Source organism: Pipistrellus hanaki (assembly GCF_964339955.1).
Source record: "Pipistrellus hanaki genome assembly, chromosome: 18".
Taxonomy (NCBI): Eukaryota; Metazoa; Chordata; class Mammalia; order Chiroptera; family Vespertilionidae; genus Pipistrellus; species Pipistrellus hanaki.
This window is the reverse complement of record NC_140520.1, coordinates 3,658,033-3,675,919: the sequence shown is the minus strand read 5'-3', so window position 1 is coordinate 3,675,919 and position 17,887 is coordinate 3,658,033. Positions and strand designations below refer to the sequence as shown.

At 56.5% G+C, this 17,887-nt stretch overlaps 1 protein-coding gene across 2 annotated transcripts in view; it reads right to left on the bottom strand.

The window, feature by feature from the left end:
• Positions 1–1,711: 1,711 nt before the first annotated feature.
• The window catches only part of KCND3 (potassium voltage-gated channel subfamily D member 3), a 119,363-nt gene continuing 103,187 nt past the window's right edge, over positions 1,712–17,887 (bottom strand). The window contains exons 3-8 of one of the 2 annotated variants that reach the window (XM_084866219.1): positions 16,678–16,840; positions 10,049–10,150; positions 9,473–9,562; positions 8,136–8,192; positions 6,922–7,169; positions 1,712–6,359 (exon numbers count right to left, since the gene is read on the bottom strand). In XM_084866219.1, coding sequence (XP_084722345.1) covers positions 6,158–6,359; positions 6,922–7,169; positions 8,136–8,192; positions 9,473–9,562; positions 10,049–10,150; positions 16,678–16,840 — 862 coding nt within the window. In that variant the 3' untranslated portion in view covers positions 1,712–6,157. The remainder of the gene's footprint in view (positions 6,360–6,921; positions 7,170–8,135; positions 8,193–9,472; positions 9,563–10,048; positions 10,151–16,677; positions 16,841–17,887) is intronic. The other variant, XM_084866220.1, reaches the window with a different exon arrangement.

Here is a 17,887-nt window from a genome sequence, read left to right as displayed (position 1 = left end):
TTATCTGAAGTAGTTTAAGCAGTAAAGTTTACTAATCTTTTAAAAACACGTGGTTTAAAGGTAAGCGTCAGCCTTCAAATACTAAAGATAATTAAAGAGGAGTTAGGGTACTTGTGGATCAACTTGTATGAGAAAAGGGAGAAGTTTGAAGTTTTAGGGTTTTTTCTTCCCCCTAAATGTAAATAAACCTGTTAATCTTAAAAAATAAAATTATATTTGTGATATACAATTTTATAATGTCACGGCTGATACTGGAAGTCCATCACAAGGTGATTCTTTTTTAAAAGTATGTTTTTATTTATTTATTTATTTATTTATTTATTTATTTATTTTAAAGAAAGGAAGGGAGAGGGAGAGTCCGAGAAACATGAATTGGTTGTCGCCTGCACACCCCCTATTGGGGATTGAACCTACAACTTGGGCATGTGCCTTGACTGGGAATTGAACCTGCGACCTTTTGGTGCCAGGTTAATGCTCCAGCCAACTGAGCCACACAATCTAGGGCACAGGTGATTCTCTTCTCTTAGCAAAGTGCTATTTGGTGTCTCTGAACAAGTGTGTGTGTCCCGTTAACACTGCTTTTTAATGAAAAGAGCACATGTTGCTCAAAGTCCATCTGGTTTCCAGTTACTTTTTCTACAGATCATTTGAGCTATGGGTCTGTAGTGACACCTAGTGGGTGATAAGGATATGAGCATCTGTGATTGAAATGAATTTCATAGTCAACTTACAGGGCCTTTCGGCATCATGCATTTGCCCTAACGTTCCTTTTCCATTACAGTTTTCTTTGATTGGGATTTGGTTGTTGAGGGAAAATTAAAAGGGTTCCCATAGTTGTTGCCACGTCATGGTGACGTGAAAATGCCTGTTGCTCTCACTACCTGAATCAGAATTATTAAGGTTACAGCAGATCTCAAGATATCTCATCCAAGTCCCCATGTTCAAGACGAAGCAGACTGAGGCCAAGAGAAAAGTGACTAAATGGAGTCATGTAAGTAAGTGATGGAACCCAAACTCGAGCTCTGTTACCTGGTTCCCAAGCTTTTTGCTGTGCTCTAGACAGCCCTTAGGTTTGAGCTTTTTAGTTTGAGACCTTTGCTTAGATAGGTAGATCAGGGGTGGGGAACCTTTTTTCTGCTGAGGGTCATTTGGATATTTATAACATCATTCGAGGACCAAGCAAAATTATCTACGTAAAAATTAGCCTGCTCTATGTGGTTAAACATTTAATTAACTCACCCCTAATGCCTTGGCAGGGCCAGACCCATTGATTTCACGGGCCTTATACGGCCCCCAGACCAGATATTCCCCACCCTGCCTTAGAGGAAGGAGTACACAGTCAGTGTATTCTTAGAACCAGTAGAGCTTTCAGTAATACGGGGCCGGGCCTCAAAGCAGAGCTGTTGACAAATGCAATCAAACGCTTTTCCCGTTGGTGAACATCCATGACGAAAGATGCAAGCAGGTGGGAACTGCCATTGATGTCGGAGGAGGTGTTCGCGTGGAGGGAGGGAGGGAGGGCGCGGACGGGAGATTGGACTAGGCTTTTAAGCACCTTTCTCAGATTCTGTGACTTAAAATTGTTTCCCCGTAATGACAGTTGTCAGACAATATTATAGCAGTTTCATGTGCTGTGACTTTTCTCTAGCAAGGTTGGAAGCATCCCTTTGTTTAGATTACCCTTTTTAATTGGTATTGAAAGAAACAATCGTTTTAGGGTTTGTGGCACATAGTTTAATCCAGATCGGATACATCCGGTACAGCAGTGGCACGTGACTCGGTACTGGAAATGATACACATTGTAACATATGCACTACAGTTTCAAAAGACGACAGGAAACTCAGTTTTTTTTTCCTCTTTTTTTCCCATAGAAAGTTTTCACATGTTTATCTTCCTGCAGTTTTGTACAGTAGTTTTCTTTGCCATTGTGATGTCGGTAAGCAAAGCCCATTTATTATACGAAAATAGAAAAAAACACACACTTGATACTTTTCACGATAACATTAATTGGGGGGGAGTGACCTCTAAGGAAAACATTGCGTTGGAATGTCTGGTTATCAAAAATATACCATCCCTCCCGCCTCCCAGTTTGTAAAATAGTCTGTTGGTCCAAGGAGCCCCCGGGACTGGAGTCAGTGCCCTACCCTGGTTGGAGTGACATCATCTAGTGTAGTTAAGTAACCTGCCAGGACAAATGTCATCCCACACTGGATGAGAAGAACATAGAACATTCTAAATAGAAAACAAGACTGACAAGGAGCCCCGTTAGCGGTTTCTTTGCTGATAACCACTTCCTGATCGTTCTAACGATGCTCTTCATGGTGCTATTTGGGCTCCGAGGGTCCAAATTTCTCCTTCATCCAGTCGTTTTAAAGCTTCACAAATGATGCTGCGTAAGGAAATCAGAAAGGGAAAATAAAAGCCTTCCAGGTTTCTGTTATGGTTACCATGCCAACTAGTTCAGAAGAGAGATTCATATAGCCTTAGTAATCTTAAGATCCCAGTACTGAGTTTTCTGCCTTGCAGTTAGTTACCTGGTAGTTGAAGTAAGGGTGTCTGGACCACTGGAATTCATTTGTAACCCCAAGATCTAAGTTTAGCTCAATTTCAGTGATTACCTGTGCAGGTTTTTTTGTTTTTGTTTTTTTAAAAAGGAACAAAATCCAGGTACATGTTTCAATGGACTCTTTCCCTGCCTGTATTCTAGTAAGTGACATGATCCTGAACTGTGGGAATCCTAGTTTGAAAACTGGGTAAAGTCCTCAGCATGTCCACGAGTTGACTCTTGTTTATATAGGTGAGCACAAACTGTCCACTTGAATTTCTGTTCAGATTCTTTTTCTTAATTTCACTTTCTACTTGCTGGTCTTAGACTCCTGTGTGATTGCAGACAGTTGTGTCAGCTGTCATTGAGCACGTCTGGCCTTGGGAACAGATTCTATGCGGTTAGTCCTGAGCTCAACATTAGTTATGAAAATAGGGGACGAAGGAGGATTCGTCCAGAGTTTGGCTGGGGGGTCCTGGCTCAGAGTGGTTCTGAATGGAGTGTCTGCTCACGTGTAATCACCACCCTTGACATCCAGGTGCTAAAAATAGAAGCCAGCCTCCGAGCAATGCCACGTGACGTGAAGGACAAAGCCCTGGCTTCCATCACCGTTGTGCCGGGTGAACTTGCAGAAGTCACTCAGCTTCTTCCTGCCAGTCAAGGACCTCGTGCCTGGCCTCCTGCACCAGAGGTCTGGGAAGGACCAGAGGACCCCGCAGGTAGGCTTTGGGATGTCCGAGCCCGCTCTTCCCTGAGAAGAGAGCGTTTGTCCAACACCTGGCTGTTCACTTGTGCACCTTGTTCTCAGAGTTGGCCGTCCAGGCCGGCTCTGCCCAGGGCGTGGTGGTGTCCGGGGGTGGCTTGGGGTAGCAGAGTCCGGTGCTTTCTGAGGGCCGTGTCCATGTAGTGCTGACATCTGCATAAGATCAGGCCTGTAGTTACAGCATTATTCTCCGATGGCTTTTCTCCGAGGCAGCCTGCCCTGCGAGGCGTGGGGAAAAGCACTGGACTGACAGTCGGGGGACCTGTGCTCTGGTCCCAGCTCTGACATGAAATGACTGCATGACCTGGAGCAAGTCACTCAGTTCCTCTGGGCTTCAGCTTTCTCTGACCTATAGAAGTCTTCACCCTCCTCTAGTTCTGATGTACCCTTAATATTTATCTCCTAAGTTTCCATCATCTGAATGGGGCCCATTGGTTGGTTTCTTTTTAACCCTCTCTAAGGCTGAGTGGGGCAGGTGGTTCGGGGGACCTTCGAGTATGCTGAAGTGGCTGAAGGGCGATGAAAGCTCAAGGCCATTGCACCAGAAAGCTGTTGCGCGGGAGACCCCGACATCTGGTTCCCCGGTCACGGGCCAGGGAGCAAGGCGGACGTGCTCCAGCGCACCGGCCTCGCTTCCGTCCAGACGCAGCAGCGCGGTCTGGTTGCTCTGTTGTCAGAGCAGGTGAGCCACTTTCTTGGTTGGTAGGCACCTTCTTTTGGGCCAGAGGCCAGTGGGACATATCCTGGCTCAGGCCACCCTGGGGCGAATGGAGGGTCTCCTAGGAACTGGCCGAGTGTGGGGTTTGGAAATGAAACTGGAGGAATACAAGCATTTAGTTCATTAAGGTCTAAAAGTGGGAAATGATTTGGGATATGATCACTAAAATTGGCTTGTTACGTTTTGTGGGGCCCACTGTGTGCTCCTCTGATGCAGGACGGCACATCCTGGGTTGGGTGGGCCATTGCTCTGACCCTGGGAGGACTTTCTCAAACGCAGGCAGCGTGGATGTGTGAGCAGCAGCGTCCTTATTGCATCTTGATCCCGTATCCCACTCGGATCCTAGGATGTAAACTTGGATATCTCCATATTCCTGCCTCTGTTCCATTGTCCATTCTTTCAAAAGAAAACGTCCTTTTCTGTCCTCTGCCTGCTCTCTGAGCGAGTCCGGCCAGTCCTCTGCCTGCCCTAACGTGTCTGGACCACCGGCATTCCTCTGTAACCCCGAGCTCACAGAAGTGATGGGATTTGGGTACCTGCTCTCAGGTGTGTTCTGGTTGGGTGTGTACATGAATTCCCATCATTGTAAAGCTTTTCTGCCTGCCTGCACCGTAAGCCGAGGGCAGACCACTCATTCTCATGTGAGGGGAGATCTTTGGGGCCAGAGAAAGGGCTCGGTCAGTGGTGGACGAGGTTCGCAAAGGAGCCGCCTTCAAGGCAGGGGCCGGCCCCCACCCTTCGACTTCCCTGCTGCTCAGGCCACTGACACAGGGTCCTGGGTGCAGGGAGGTCCCCCAAGGCGTTCTCAGGCCCCGGGCTGGTAAAACGCCCCGAGACAGCCTCGTTCCACAGCCAGCCCCTCAGCTGGAGCGCGGCCACGGAGCTCCTGAGAGCTGTGTCTCCGAGCGCGGGCTAGAGGGTCGCAGTGGGGCTGCTGGGGGCGGGGTCCGCCATGAGCAGTGGGAATGGAGAGGACTGCAGAGCCACGAGGACAGAAACATGCCCGGGTTCCCAGGAGTACTCTTCACTCCCTCACGTGCACGGGGTCTCCAGGGACATCAGGCCTGAAGACTTCAGAGCTCGGGACACGTTTCAGACCAGGTAAGGATCATTAGAGTCTCCTGCTTCCACACGCCACACACCACGCGCCGGTTCCATTTTCCAGATCCCAGAGCGATAGGTCCCGCCAGTCTCCTCCTAAGCCGGACAGGGAGACTGAACGCCGGGTTCCAGCGGCCAGGGAAGCACTGGGTTCTCACAGGGGCGTCCCTCCTTCCTCTCCCAGCTGCAGGTGCCTGCATGGGGAGGCTTCCCTGCAGGGTCTTGGGGCCACTGGGGTCCATGGAGAGACAGACGCTGGACAATGGACAAACAGCCAAGGGTGAAGCAGAGAGATGGAGACGGGGGACGGACAGACCGAGGGGACATGTCGCTGTGTGGTCATGGCAGCTCTGCAGGTCAGCAGGGCAATGGGGGCCAGGCTCAGCTGACCTCATCCCCCGGGGGGATGGAGAGAACTCCGCAGTAACTGGCTGCTTAGCCTAAAAGCTTTTGCTATAAAAGGAGGAAAAAACACACACAAAAAAACCAAACCTCACAAAATGCGTTGTTTTGGTTTAAAGGTACTGGGTCCATGGAGAAAAACGGTGCACAAAAATCCGTTGGTGTTTTTGTTTTCACCTTTTCCCCTGAATAAATATTATCCATTAAGAGCCTTGAAAAGGTGCTTAGATACACAGTGTTATATTCCTTCCTGTTTTGCATGTGTCAGGGGGGCCTCCGTGCTGCTCTCGGTGTCGGTTTTCCTCACTGGGGTCTCCAGAAGCCACTGTCTGGTCTGAGGCTCCCCCTCCGGCCCCTGTCCCGGCATGCAGCAGCCTCTGCCCTCGCCTCCCATCCCCGACCTCCTCCCTTCCTCCGGCCCCTGGGAGGCGGGGCCACAGGGCTGTGTCCGCCCACCGAGCCTCGGGCCCTCCCCCCTGCTGCTCTTGTTCCTTCCAGGCACGAGTTTGGGTGCTGGGGAGGGGGCGGGCGTCGGAGCAGGGAGAAGGGGTCGGGTGGTCCAGTGGCCATCCACCAGCATGCCAGCCGCTTGACTCCCGCTCCCCACACTGGCCTGCGCCCGGCGGGCTCACAAGGCGGAGACCTTGACGACGTTGCTGGCGATGGCGGGAATGTTTGTGTTGGGGCCGGGGCTGGTGGGGGGGGGCCGGCTCTCCCCCTCGGGGGTCAGTGCCGGGGGGGTGGGGATGCTGATGATGGCTGTGGTGATCTGGGATGTTTTGCAGTTTGGTCTCAGTCCGTCGTCTGCTTTCAGGTTAAGGCTGGAGCGACTGTGATCGAAAATGAGAGCATGAATTGAGGAGGGTGCCTCTTGCTAGTGTACCAGCCTCCTCCCCCCGCCCCATCTCTGGCTCATGGACACTGGGAGGAACCCTCTCTCTGTCTCCGCTCTGGGGCGTCGGCCATAATTATTCACCCTCCTTGTTCTGCCTAAACCACCAGCAGCTGCAAAAGTCCTGGAGATGGGGCTTTGGACTCAGAGGAGAGGTCTTCCCTCTGGTGGGTGGTTTGCCTGTCATCTGTGGCTTTCTACTGCTGCTTTCCCGCAGCCCTGGCAGTCCACGGAGGGCTGGGCGGGCCAGATGCATGCGGAGAAGGGGAACGGCTGTTTGAGGTTCACAGTCGGCCTGGGCCGAGCCGGGTGAGCACAGTTGTGAACGTTATTTCCGTGATCCGTTCTTTGCACGGGGATAGGCCATCTGTGGGTTTTGGAAGTTTTGTTTTTTCCTGGTATCTACCCATACGTTGGGCCTAAGCCTGCTACTATCCCCCCCGAGGGCCTTGGGTTAGCTGTGGGGCCGCGCTGCCTGGCTCTGGGAGCGCCGGGCCCACCTGGTGGTGAGGGAGGGCTGCTCGCTGCCCTGGATGTGGATGGTGCTGAGCTCCTGCATGCTGCGCAGGCGGGTGGCCGGCAGGCTGGAGTTGGGCAGGTGCGTGGTCTTCTTACTGCGGCGGGAGCAGCAGGTGGTGGTGAGGCCCTGGTGGCTGGACAGCGAGGGGCTCCTGGTGGACGGGTAGTTCTGCATCGAGCTCTCCATGCAGTTCTGCTCGTACATCTGCTCGTCGATGAACTCGTGGTTCTGTGGGAAGCAGGAGGAGGAGGTGAGGCCCCGGACGTGGGGTGGCTGCCTGTCCCTGCTCCGGGCTGGAGAGGACTCCCGGCTGCCCGGGGCACAGACAGGCAGCAGAGGAAGGCGGACAGGTCTGTGGGCGCCCTGGGTCAGGCTGAGGGTGGGCGGGGTGGCTAAGTCATGGGGAGGTGAGCTCGCCCTCCGCAGCTTGGTGCCGACGGTACAGGACACGGAGCTGGAAACAGACGGGACTTGTCTGCAGGCTCCACACAGGACCTGGTGGCAGGGAAGGGGGTGCTGCTATTGGGGGGGGGGGTGCCAGTTGTCTTCTGGACTGAATGGGGAGAGCCTCAGGAATCGGGGGCCATGGACGAAGCTGAGAAAGGCACCGATTACTCAGTTGGGAGGGCTTTGTGCTCGAAGCCAGTGCGGCCACGCTGTCAGGGTTATAATTTAATTACTGTTTTTTTCCACCTGATTAGGGGATATGGATACCTGGGGACACAGGGTTCCCTAAGTCAAGGGTAAGTGTGGGAAGGGATTGCTAACAGCCTCCTGACTAGAGGCCATCAGATGGGGCCGAGCTGAACCCGAGAGAAATGAGAAATGGCTGTTTGCTCAAGGCGACTGGACATCTATGGCACTCCACGCGGGCGGAGTCTGACGGGCGGGAGCACGAGAACAGTTCAGAGACCAACACCAGCAGTCCCCCCGGAGCTGGGGAGGCGCCCGGGCGGCCCTGGACGCCCAGGACAGCCTCGGGCCCTGAGCCTCCGCCCGCCCCGCCCCGCCCCGGGGGGAGGCTGTCGGGACTCGGAAAGGCAGCTGGGGGCTCACAAACACTGGAAGCTGGTGGTGCGGAATGAGCAGTGGGAGGAGGAGCCGTAGAGTCAGCAGCACATGCAGAGAACCAGACCAGGGGAGGAGACTCCACAGACGCAGAGAAAACATGGATTAATTTGTAAAAAGTTATACCTTGATGGTGGACGTTCGTACAGACAACAGGGGATCATCCACAAGATAGGACAACCCCTACAGGACAACATGCCAACAGAAGATAAAAACACCTTTCATTGTACATTCCGGCATTCCCAAGCTCAGGACTCGGTCTCTCAGTCCCAGCATTCCAGCCCTTGCTTCCAGCATTCCCCTCCTTTGTCCCAACATTCCCCGCCCTCGGCTCCAGCACCACCCTGCTCCGACCCAGTTCATTCCTTCCGAACCAGTTCATTCCTTCCGTCTGCCCCAGCATCTCTCCCCGCAACCCAGCATTCCATCTCTCATGGCAGTGTCCCACCCCACAATCCGACATTCGCCCCTCGAATTCAGCATTCTACTCTACTCCTTGATGCCAGCATTCCATCCCCGGACCCCCCAAGTCTTTCTTCAGTGCCAACATTCCAGCCCTTCAAACCCAGTGATTCCGCCCATCCCGCCCAGCACATGCACTTGGAAGGGGCAGTCAGGGCCGAGCCCGTCCCTTTGGCAAACTCCGAGTCTGAGAGATGGTAGACACGCGCCTACAGGTTGACGCTAAGGAATATCTGCAGATGGGTTTTCAGGGACCCCCAAACCCCATTCTGAAGTCCTCATGGGGCTCAGCATCCTCTAACCTCGTCCCCGGCGGGGACCTCGGGGTGGGAAGCTCTGCCTCGGGGTGCTGAGCCTGCCCGCAGCTCTGGGCAGGTTCACGGCCAGGAACGGGTTTCAGGTGTTTCTGGCTTCCGCCCTGACTCCTCTCCCCTCCCCGCTATGCCTGGCGCTTCTGTTGCCAAGGGTCCCAGGTGGCCCACTGCCCTTCCTTCCGGTCTGGTGGAGAGGCACAGGCATCATTCCACATTCCGACCATGTCGCCCGAAACCATGCCTGTCAGCAGTAAACTGTTCAGAAGTGAACGCCCTGCTCAGGAAGTACAGGAGCTGCCTCCTCGACTCCGGCTCCTGTTGCAGGAGGCCTGTAGGGAGCAGAGGGACCCACACAGGGCATCCCCCTCGCCCCAGGCGTAGAAGCTCAGCCCCGGCTTTGGAGACGATGCCCATCAGAGCCTGGAGACTGACGGGCAGAGCCTTAGCCTCAGTCACAGCCGGCCGGCGGGGGACGGGTGCGGGTCGGGAGAGGCCGGGGGAGGCCTCGGGGCGGCTGCAGGGCAGAGCTGGCCCTGCCTGGGTGACTGCCCACTTGGGGGCTTCCTCCCGAGGGTTGAGAGACCTCATCGCTGCTTTGACTCTGGGGGACAGACTGTGACTGGAAGCTGGGCCAGTGTGGGACGTGGTGCTGACCCCGGGAAGAGCCAGGGCGGGGCCGGGACTCACAGTGGTCTTCTCCAGGCAGTGCAGCAGGTGGTGGTGCTGGCTCTCGATGAGCGAGGTGGTCTTGCCCGCGTGCTCCTCCTCCGGGGTGCCCTGGGAGACGGACGACGAGAATAGAGCCGCGCGCCTTCCCTCCACCCTCCTCCCCACAGAGGGCAGGGGGCGCTGGACCAATCCGGGTGAACCGAATGTAAGGTCACCATAGCGCATGCCAGCCGCTGGGCTGGGTCCTTGGGCTAAAGCTGGTTTGGCGATAGTGGTGACAATCCCAGGGGAGAGGCGTGTGCAGGGGCTGCTACCTGGGGACGGTGTGGAAACATGGCCGTCTCAGGGCTCACACTGGGGCTTTGGGGGGCGGGGGGTGCTGGTGCCCCTTGCCTGAGAAAACAGGCCCACCCTCCCCTCCACCTCCCAGCCCGGGCCCCCCTCAAACCCCCACCTCCCATCCCCTCCACCTCCCAATCCAGGGCCCCGGGCACCTCCCATCCCCTCCACCTCCCATCCCCTCCACCTCCCAATCCAGGGCCCCGGGCACCTCCCATCCCCTCCACCTCCCAGCCCGGGGCCCCAGGCACCGACCATCAGCTCCAGGGCCTCGTTGAGGAGCCCGTTGCGCTTGCTGTGCAGGTAGGCATTGGAGCTGCCGGTCTTGGCCACACGGATCCTGGCGAGGCGGGCCTTCTGTGATTGGCAGATAGAGAGTGACGTGTAAGGACAGTGAGCCTGACAAGGCCCAGGCCTGGGCTGTCGCAGGGAGGCGGGGAGGAGGCTGCTGCTTGCAGCCTCAGGGGTCTCCGTTCACAGACCCTGCGCTTGGGCCTGAGCCCTGACACTGTCAGGATCAGAGAGCCCAGGGGTTCCACTTGCCTCTGCAGCCAGGAGTCATCCTGCAGGAGAAGCACCATCATCACAGTCCTCCCTCCTTCCCAGTGTCCTGACCTTATCGGCTCAGCTGCTGGCTAGTTCTCATCGCCAACAGACTGCATCCTTCCAAGGAGCACAGGCCACAGCTCCTGCAGCCCAGGCAGTGCCCTCACAGGCCACAGCTCCTGCGGCCCAGGCAGTGCCTCACAGGCCACAGCTCCTGCGGCCCAGGCAGGGCCCTCCTGCCGCAGCGGTGCCCAGGCCTCGGGCATGCTCAGGGAGAGGGAGGAGGCCAGGAGAGGGGCTCCTGCTGGTTTAGAAAAAGCAGGAGGCTGCGCTCCTGTAGGCAGGGCCCTCCTGCCTCCGGGGAAGTCCACGGGTGACTTCAGCTGGCCTCTGAGCGGGAGGAGTCCCGGGAAACTGGCCGTTCCCAGCTGGGCTGCTGGCCTGCCAACAGGAAGCAGGGGCTGCCGGCTGCCGGCAGACAACACCCACCTTGTCCCTGGGAAGCCGCCCCGTGGCCAGCGCGTTCTTGCAGGGGACGTTCACTTTCTGGCTTCCAGAAGGGAAGAGCCAGGGCTTGAACGTGGGGTGGGTCTGCCTCTAACTGCCGAGGCAGCTGGCTCCCGGGATGGGGGGCCGGGAGGGCAGTGACCTCTTCTCTCTCTGAGCACACCAAGCCCAGGACAACCCCGCTGGGGCACTGCTCCAGCCGTTCCCCCCGGCTCCACTCAAGCCAGGCCTGAGTTGGGGTGCGGCTGGTATTGCTTTGGGTGAGGATTGGGAGGGGAGAGTTGCCTATGGATCGTGTTAAGCTCATCGCAGCCTATAGAACGCGACCACACCACTTAGCGCCCGGCTTCCTGGTGTCGGGGGTCTGTCTCCATCACTTTCCAAGATGAGAGATGCTCCTCGGCGGCACTTTTACCGCCCCCCCCCCCCCCCGGGCTCCATTAGGGGAGCAGGCTGTCACTCAGATGTGCGGCAGCGCCTCATCATTCCCACCAGGATAAAGAGGCTCCGCTGTGTTTACAGAAACCAGCACCTGCAACTGGGTGGGGCTCACACTTTTCTCTCTCTGGGGCAGCACAGAGCTTCAGCCGAGCATGCTCAGGCGGGGCTGGTGCCGGGCGGCCCCGGGGGAGGAGGTCACACCTGCGTAGGAGCCCACGGTGATCATCGCTGAAGGGGCTCACTGCTCCGGGGCCTACCTCATCTAGGATTTTTTTTTATTTTTAAAATATATTTTATTGATTTTTTATGGAGAGGGATAGAGAGTTAGGAACATCGATCAGCTGCCTCTTGCACACCCCCTACTGGGGATGTGCCCGCAACCAAGGTGAAGTGTGGCAGCAACCATACTTGGGTAAAAACTGCGGTTTGAATTGTAACCCTGCTATTCTGGCTTGGGCACTCGCTTGCTTGCTTAACCCTTTGCACTCCGCTGTCCCCTCTCAGGGGACATTGCAGTTTATTAGTGATTACGGGGAATTGAGTTAATTCAACGCACCTACCGCAAAGTAGCGTCGAGTAGCTGGTAGCCAATGTCCAGAATGGTTCGGAGTGCAAAGGGTTAAACAATAGGGTAGCTGCCTCGGCTTCCAGGTGGAGACCTGGAGGCTAAGGCAATTCCCCTGTGCCTGTGGCCCAGGAGATCAATTCCCACTGACTCAGTCGCTTCAGGAGTAGAAACTGTAGATTAACCACTCAGCTCTGCTTCTGTACTATCTGTATGCAAGATAGGGCCACATTCCAACGTCCGGCAGGATGTGGCTGGGAACCACCTGCAGAATTTAGCATTTAGAACAAAGAAAAATGTATGTGGTTTAGACCTTTTAAAAGGACTGCCTACCCCTGGAACGGCGCAGTGATGAGTGTGGCCACCTGCGTGTGGTGCTCTTGCAGCGGTCCTGACCGGTTCAATAAATCCTTGCCTGCTTTTTAATCAATCATCAGCCTCCAGTGGTCTTATTCCGACTCCAGGGTTCGACTCCACAACACAAGGTACATGCCCTTGACCGGAATCGAACCTGAGACCTTTCAGTCTGCAGGCCGACACTATCCACTGAGCCAAACCGGTTTTGGCGATCTAGGCTTTTTTAAAGACAAGCAATGGCCCTGGCCCTGTGGCTCCACTGTTTGGAGCGCTGTCTCATGCACCAGGGTTGCAGGTTCGATTCCCAATTAGGGCACACATCTAGGTTGTGAGTTTGATCCCAGGAGGCAGCCGATCGATGTTTCCCTCAAGCCAATGTGTGTGTCTCTCTCCCACTCTCAAATCAATAAAAATATCCTTGGGTGAGGATTAAAAAAGGGAAGAGGCGAGGGGAAGTGACTGACCAGGGTAAGGCAGTGAACTAGCAAGGCCAACTCAGATCTGCAACTTCCAGGCCAAACAACGCCTCCGGCACACCCCTCTCCTCCCAGAATTTCAGCTCCTGTCAGGTTTCTAAACACTGCCAACCCAGGAAGCCGGGGTCAGCAGGCATGGGGATGCTGGGGTTAGAGGAGGGGCCACCGCTCTGGGTGCGGTCCCAGGAGCCCTCCCGCTGTCTGGCTGCAGCCCCCTGTGACCCTGAGATCAGTACCTCCTGCCCCAGGGGAGGCAGAGGGAGGACAATGAATGGAAAAGCCCAGAGAACAGGCAGCCACCCTCAGGCATGGATCCCAGAGAAATGTTCCTGTGGAATCTGCCCTGGATGTTCACAGCAGCCTGAATAAGAGACCCCAAGTGGCCTCACCCCTCTGGAGATGGCTGCACCACCCCGTGCCATGCCTCCACCCCATGGAGCCGCCAGCTGGCACAGGAACCCCTGGATGCACACACCCGGCTGAGTCTCCCAGACTCACAGGCAGCGAGTCAGGGTGCCTGCTGAGCAGTCCGTTCGTACGACATTTTCCAAATGAAAACGTTTGGTACGCGGAGGACACAGGGTTTCCAGACGTTAGGGTGGGAGGGGGTGGGGGTTAAAGCACAAACGTACAGAGGAGGGGACATTGTAGGAAACGTCACACACATCCAACAACGAAAGGGGAAATCTGAGCTGGACTGATGGGCGGATCACCTGCGACCAGCTGCATCGGTGCCCACACCCTGGCTGTGATAATCTCACGGTGCCTGTGGATCGATGATCTCAATAAGCATTTCCAGTAAAATAAAGAGACAGGCAGGACTGGAGACGTGTCCCCTCTGTCCCCTGCCCGTTGCCTCCCTGATCTCCAAATCCCACGGCTCAGAACAGTCCCAGGCAAACCTCTGGGAGTGACTGTTTGCAGTAATCACCGGAGCACAGGCAGCCGGGGAGGGGAGGGAGCGGGTGAGGACACTGAGTCTCCACACCTGAGTTGTGGGCTGAGCTCATGGGAGCTTGTGGCCTGGGCTGAGGACCATCATCAGCCTCCTGGCCCTCTCTGCCCCCCTCTCCCCGCCCCACAACGTCCCCGGGACCCCCTGGCCTCAGGTCCTAGGAGCGGGCAGTCTCCCCTCTTCCCCTGCCCTCTGCTTTCTCGCCCTTCTCTCCCGGGAAGCCCCAGGTGGAAAGGCGGCAGACTGGCCCAGCAGCTGGAGGCGAGTGGAAACACTGCAATGTTGACTCTGGCTTCACAGGGAGCCTGGGAGGGGGAGGGGGGCCGAGGGGCCGAAGGCGGTGGCAGGGAGGAAGGTGCCAACGCCGATGCCTCTGGATTCAGTCACAGGAGGAGCCCTGGAAGCCCACGGGGAAAGGGCCTCAGTTCCACTCTGCGTGGATGGGGTTTTCCAGGAAGCCGGGGGGGGGGTGCGGGAGGAGAGAGGGGGCACCAAGGGGAAGGGAGAGAGGGGGCACCAAGGGGAAGGGAGCTGCTGAATGGGTGGGCACGGCTCCGGCTCTGGGGGAGCCGAGGATTCCTTTGAGTCTCACCTGCTGGCCACATCCCTGTCAGCCTGGCCCTGGCCCCGTGTCCCTGCCCCTTGGGCCTGGCCACGGGACTCACTCTGAGAAGATAAGCCAAGACTCATCAGCACAGGCCAAGGGGGGGCCACAGGCCACACGATTATGTAATTATGTGACCTGGGTGCTACTATTAAGCCCTATTACATGTAGGTCACATCCATCCCGGAGCTGGCTCCCTGGGCCTATGGCTGTATGCCACGGCGACACAGACCCCTGAGGCCCAGGCCCGCCACGTGGGGGCTGCCTGTGTGTGCAGGGCCAGCTGCAGGGCACGGGGCCTGCACCCAGTAGGTGCTCAGTATATGTTTGTGGAGTGAAATGAAAGCAAGAATGAAGTCTGGACACAAAACCTCAGCCTCCAATAACCACCTTTCAACCAGGGCCCTGGCCCCTGTAGCCAGAGTCCCCCTCCAGGTGAGATGCTCCGATGGGTGGACACCCCTCGGCCCTCCCCGTCCTGGTGAAAGTCGCCATCCGAGTACCCTCACCAGCTGGCGCCAGGAGGCTGTTCAGGCTGGAAGGAGGGGCCGGTCAGGACGGGTGGCATCCCCCTGCGCGCCCATCTTTTGCCTGATAGATCCTCCCTTCCTCCAACTGACGGACAGACGAAAACTCCACCTGCAGCCAGACATTCCTGAGCCTAAACCACCCGTCAGCTCCTGCCAAACACCCTAAGCCCCCGATTCCTAAGTCCCTAGGTCCCTTGACCTGGAAGGGCCTCAGTTTTCTCGTCTCCTCAGCTATGCGTTTTGGGTTCTATGTTCATGTTCTACGTTCTACGAAAGCAGCGGAGTCCTGGTCCAGCCCTTGTAGGTGGGGCATTCCTACCCCTGAGAATTCTAACCGGGCCCGCCTTCCCCTGTGCCCTCCGCCTAATCTCTGCTCCTGTGGCCTCCAGCAAACGCATTCACAAGTGCTGGCCTTTTCCTTCTCACTCCCTGATCTCTCTCAGATTGAACCAGCAGCTGCCTCCTCCCCAGTCCCTAGAGCTCAAATCCTGAGAACCTGAGCTCCCGAACAGCCTTTCCCATCTGACACTCATCCTCAGGCCCAGAGACCGCCTTCCTCAGCAGCTTCTATTCCCGCGTCCCCTCTACCCCTGCGGGAGGCAGCAGTAGCTGAGGGCATGGTCCGAGTCCACATCCCGTTCTCTATGTCCAGCCTCACAGACTGGGAGGCACCTCAGGTTTCTTTCCCACTGACTGACCACCTTCACTCCCTGACATACGCCGCGACTTCAGGTCCACAAGCCCCTCAGAAGGACCTCGTTAACCTGACCTCCGGGCCTTTAATAACAGAGACAAGGAACCCAAATCCAACAGCAGGCGAGATCAGGCCAAGGCTGAGGCCCAGTAGGAGGCCTTCCAGCTCCTGGCCACCACTCACGAACCCCAAACGAAGTGCCGGTCCTCCTGCGGGTAAGTCAGGGGCCCACGCTTCACCTGCCGAAAGGAAGGACACTGAGCCGAGTCCTGCTCAAACCCGAGACCCCCGCCTGGGCCCTGCCCCAGGTGCGGAGGGAAGGCCACCAGAAATCAGACTGTCATCTGGCCCTCCAGTCTGGCCTCAGCCAGTCCAGCAAGGCCATCCTCTGGATCCGGTTCGGAGCTCCCAGTTCTCCTGGGACTGGCCACGGAAGAAGCTGCCCAGGCCCTGACAGGGCCCCACAGACTCACATCACCAGGACAGAGCCTTGGGGAACGACTGTGGTGGCAGGTAAGCCGGTCTCCTTTTTAATGGACACCAGGGCCACTCATTCTGCCCTCTCTGAATTCGCTGGGACCCTTGTCCCCCCTCAGTCTCTATTATGGGGGTTGACAGATCAGTCTCACAGCCATTAGCCAGCTCACGTCTACACTGCACCTCACGGAATTCCCCCATTCACTCTCTTCTCATTCTACCCCGGTGCCCGGCCAGGGCTACCCTGCACCCCCTCATAAAACCCACTTGTCCCAATTTTTTTTTTTTTTTAAATATTACCAGAAGCCTGGAATGATAGATCCTCCCTTCCTCCAGTTGATGGACAGATGTAAACTCCACCTGCAGCCAGACATTCCTGAGCACTGAACCACCCATCAGCTCCTGCCAAACACCCTAAGCCCCCGATTCCTGAGTCCCTAGGCCCCTAATCATAGGCCTTCCATGAAACCACCAGTCAGCGTGTGCTGAGAGCCCTAAGCCCTGTCCCCATCCTCCCTCTAAAAGTGCATGAACCCCGGCCCTCGCCCTCTTCTGCTCTCTCTGGAAGCAGCCGGAGGGGTGCTCTGCTCTTTGGTAAAGCCTGTGTCCCGGCATCCCGGGCTCCGGCCCCCTCTGTTTCATCTATCACTTTCCAAGCCGGCGGCGCCCACGCCAGGCTCTCGGGAGCTCCGGGGCCGCCTGGCCAGCGCCCGCCCGCCCGGCCTCGCTCACCTTCTGCGCCCGGCGCTTGTCGGCTCGCTGGTTCTGGTGGTAGATGCGGCTGAAGTTGGACACGATCACAGGCACTGGCAGGGCGATGACCAGGACGCCGCTCAGCGAGCAGATGGAGCCGAAGATCTTCCCGGCGATCGTCTTGGGCACCATGTCCCCGTAGCTGAAGGGAGAGCAGGCGTGAGAGGAGGGGCGTCTGGGAAACCAGCCGGCTCCCTGCCACTCACTCACTCATTCACTCACTCACTCACTCACTCACTCATTCACTCACTCATTCACTCATTCACTCACTCACTCACTCACTCATTCACTCATTCACTCACTCACTCACTCACTCACTCATTCACCAGCTGCCCAGGGGCCTGAGTGCCTGGTGCTGAGGGAAGGCCTGGGAATGAACAAATCAGACAAGAGCCTCATGTTCCCAGAGCCAACTCCCTTCAGGGGCAAGACCATGAACAGGAAGTGAATTCATAAAAGCACCGCGGCCTGTGGCTACTTCCATGAAGCGCAGGGACATGGGTGCCGCCAGGGAGGGGACATTTATTTTTTTATTTTTATTTTTATTAAATTTTTTAAAATTAAATTACCTGTGTACATATTTTAACATTGCCCCTCCAGGGAGGGGACATTTACACTGGGATCTGAAAGGAGGGCCCAGCCAGGCAGCACCTCGGGGAAGAGCGTGCTGGGCCGAGGGGACGGACAGCACGGAGGCCTGAGGCCCCAGGGGCTCTGCTGGTTCTAGAAAAGGTTCAGGAGCCGGAGGGACAGAAACCGGTGTGGCTCAGTGGTAGAGCGTCGGTCTGCGGACTGGAAGGTCCCAGGTTCGATTCCGGTCGAGGGCGTGTACACTGGTTGCGGGCACATCCCTGGTGTGCGGTGTGCAGGAGGCAGCTGGTCAATGTCTCTCTCTCATGATGTTTCTACCTCTCTATCCCTCTCCCTTTCTCTCTGTAAGAAATCAATAAAATATATTTTAAAAAAAATAAAAAAAGCCGGCGGGGCTGCAGGGGGGAAGGGGGGAGCTGTACAGGGGGGTGGGGGGCGGGCAGGGGCCGGACTGCGCGGAGCCACGAAGAGCCACAGGTGGGCTTTAACCAGAGAAGCAACGCGGCCCCATTATGACACGAACAGAAGCCGAACCCACCTGCCGAGGAGATCTCTGACTCAGAAAGCCCTGCTGTGCCGACCTCACGGCCCGGAGCCG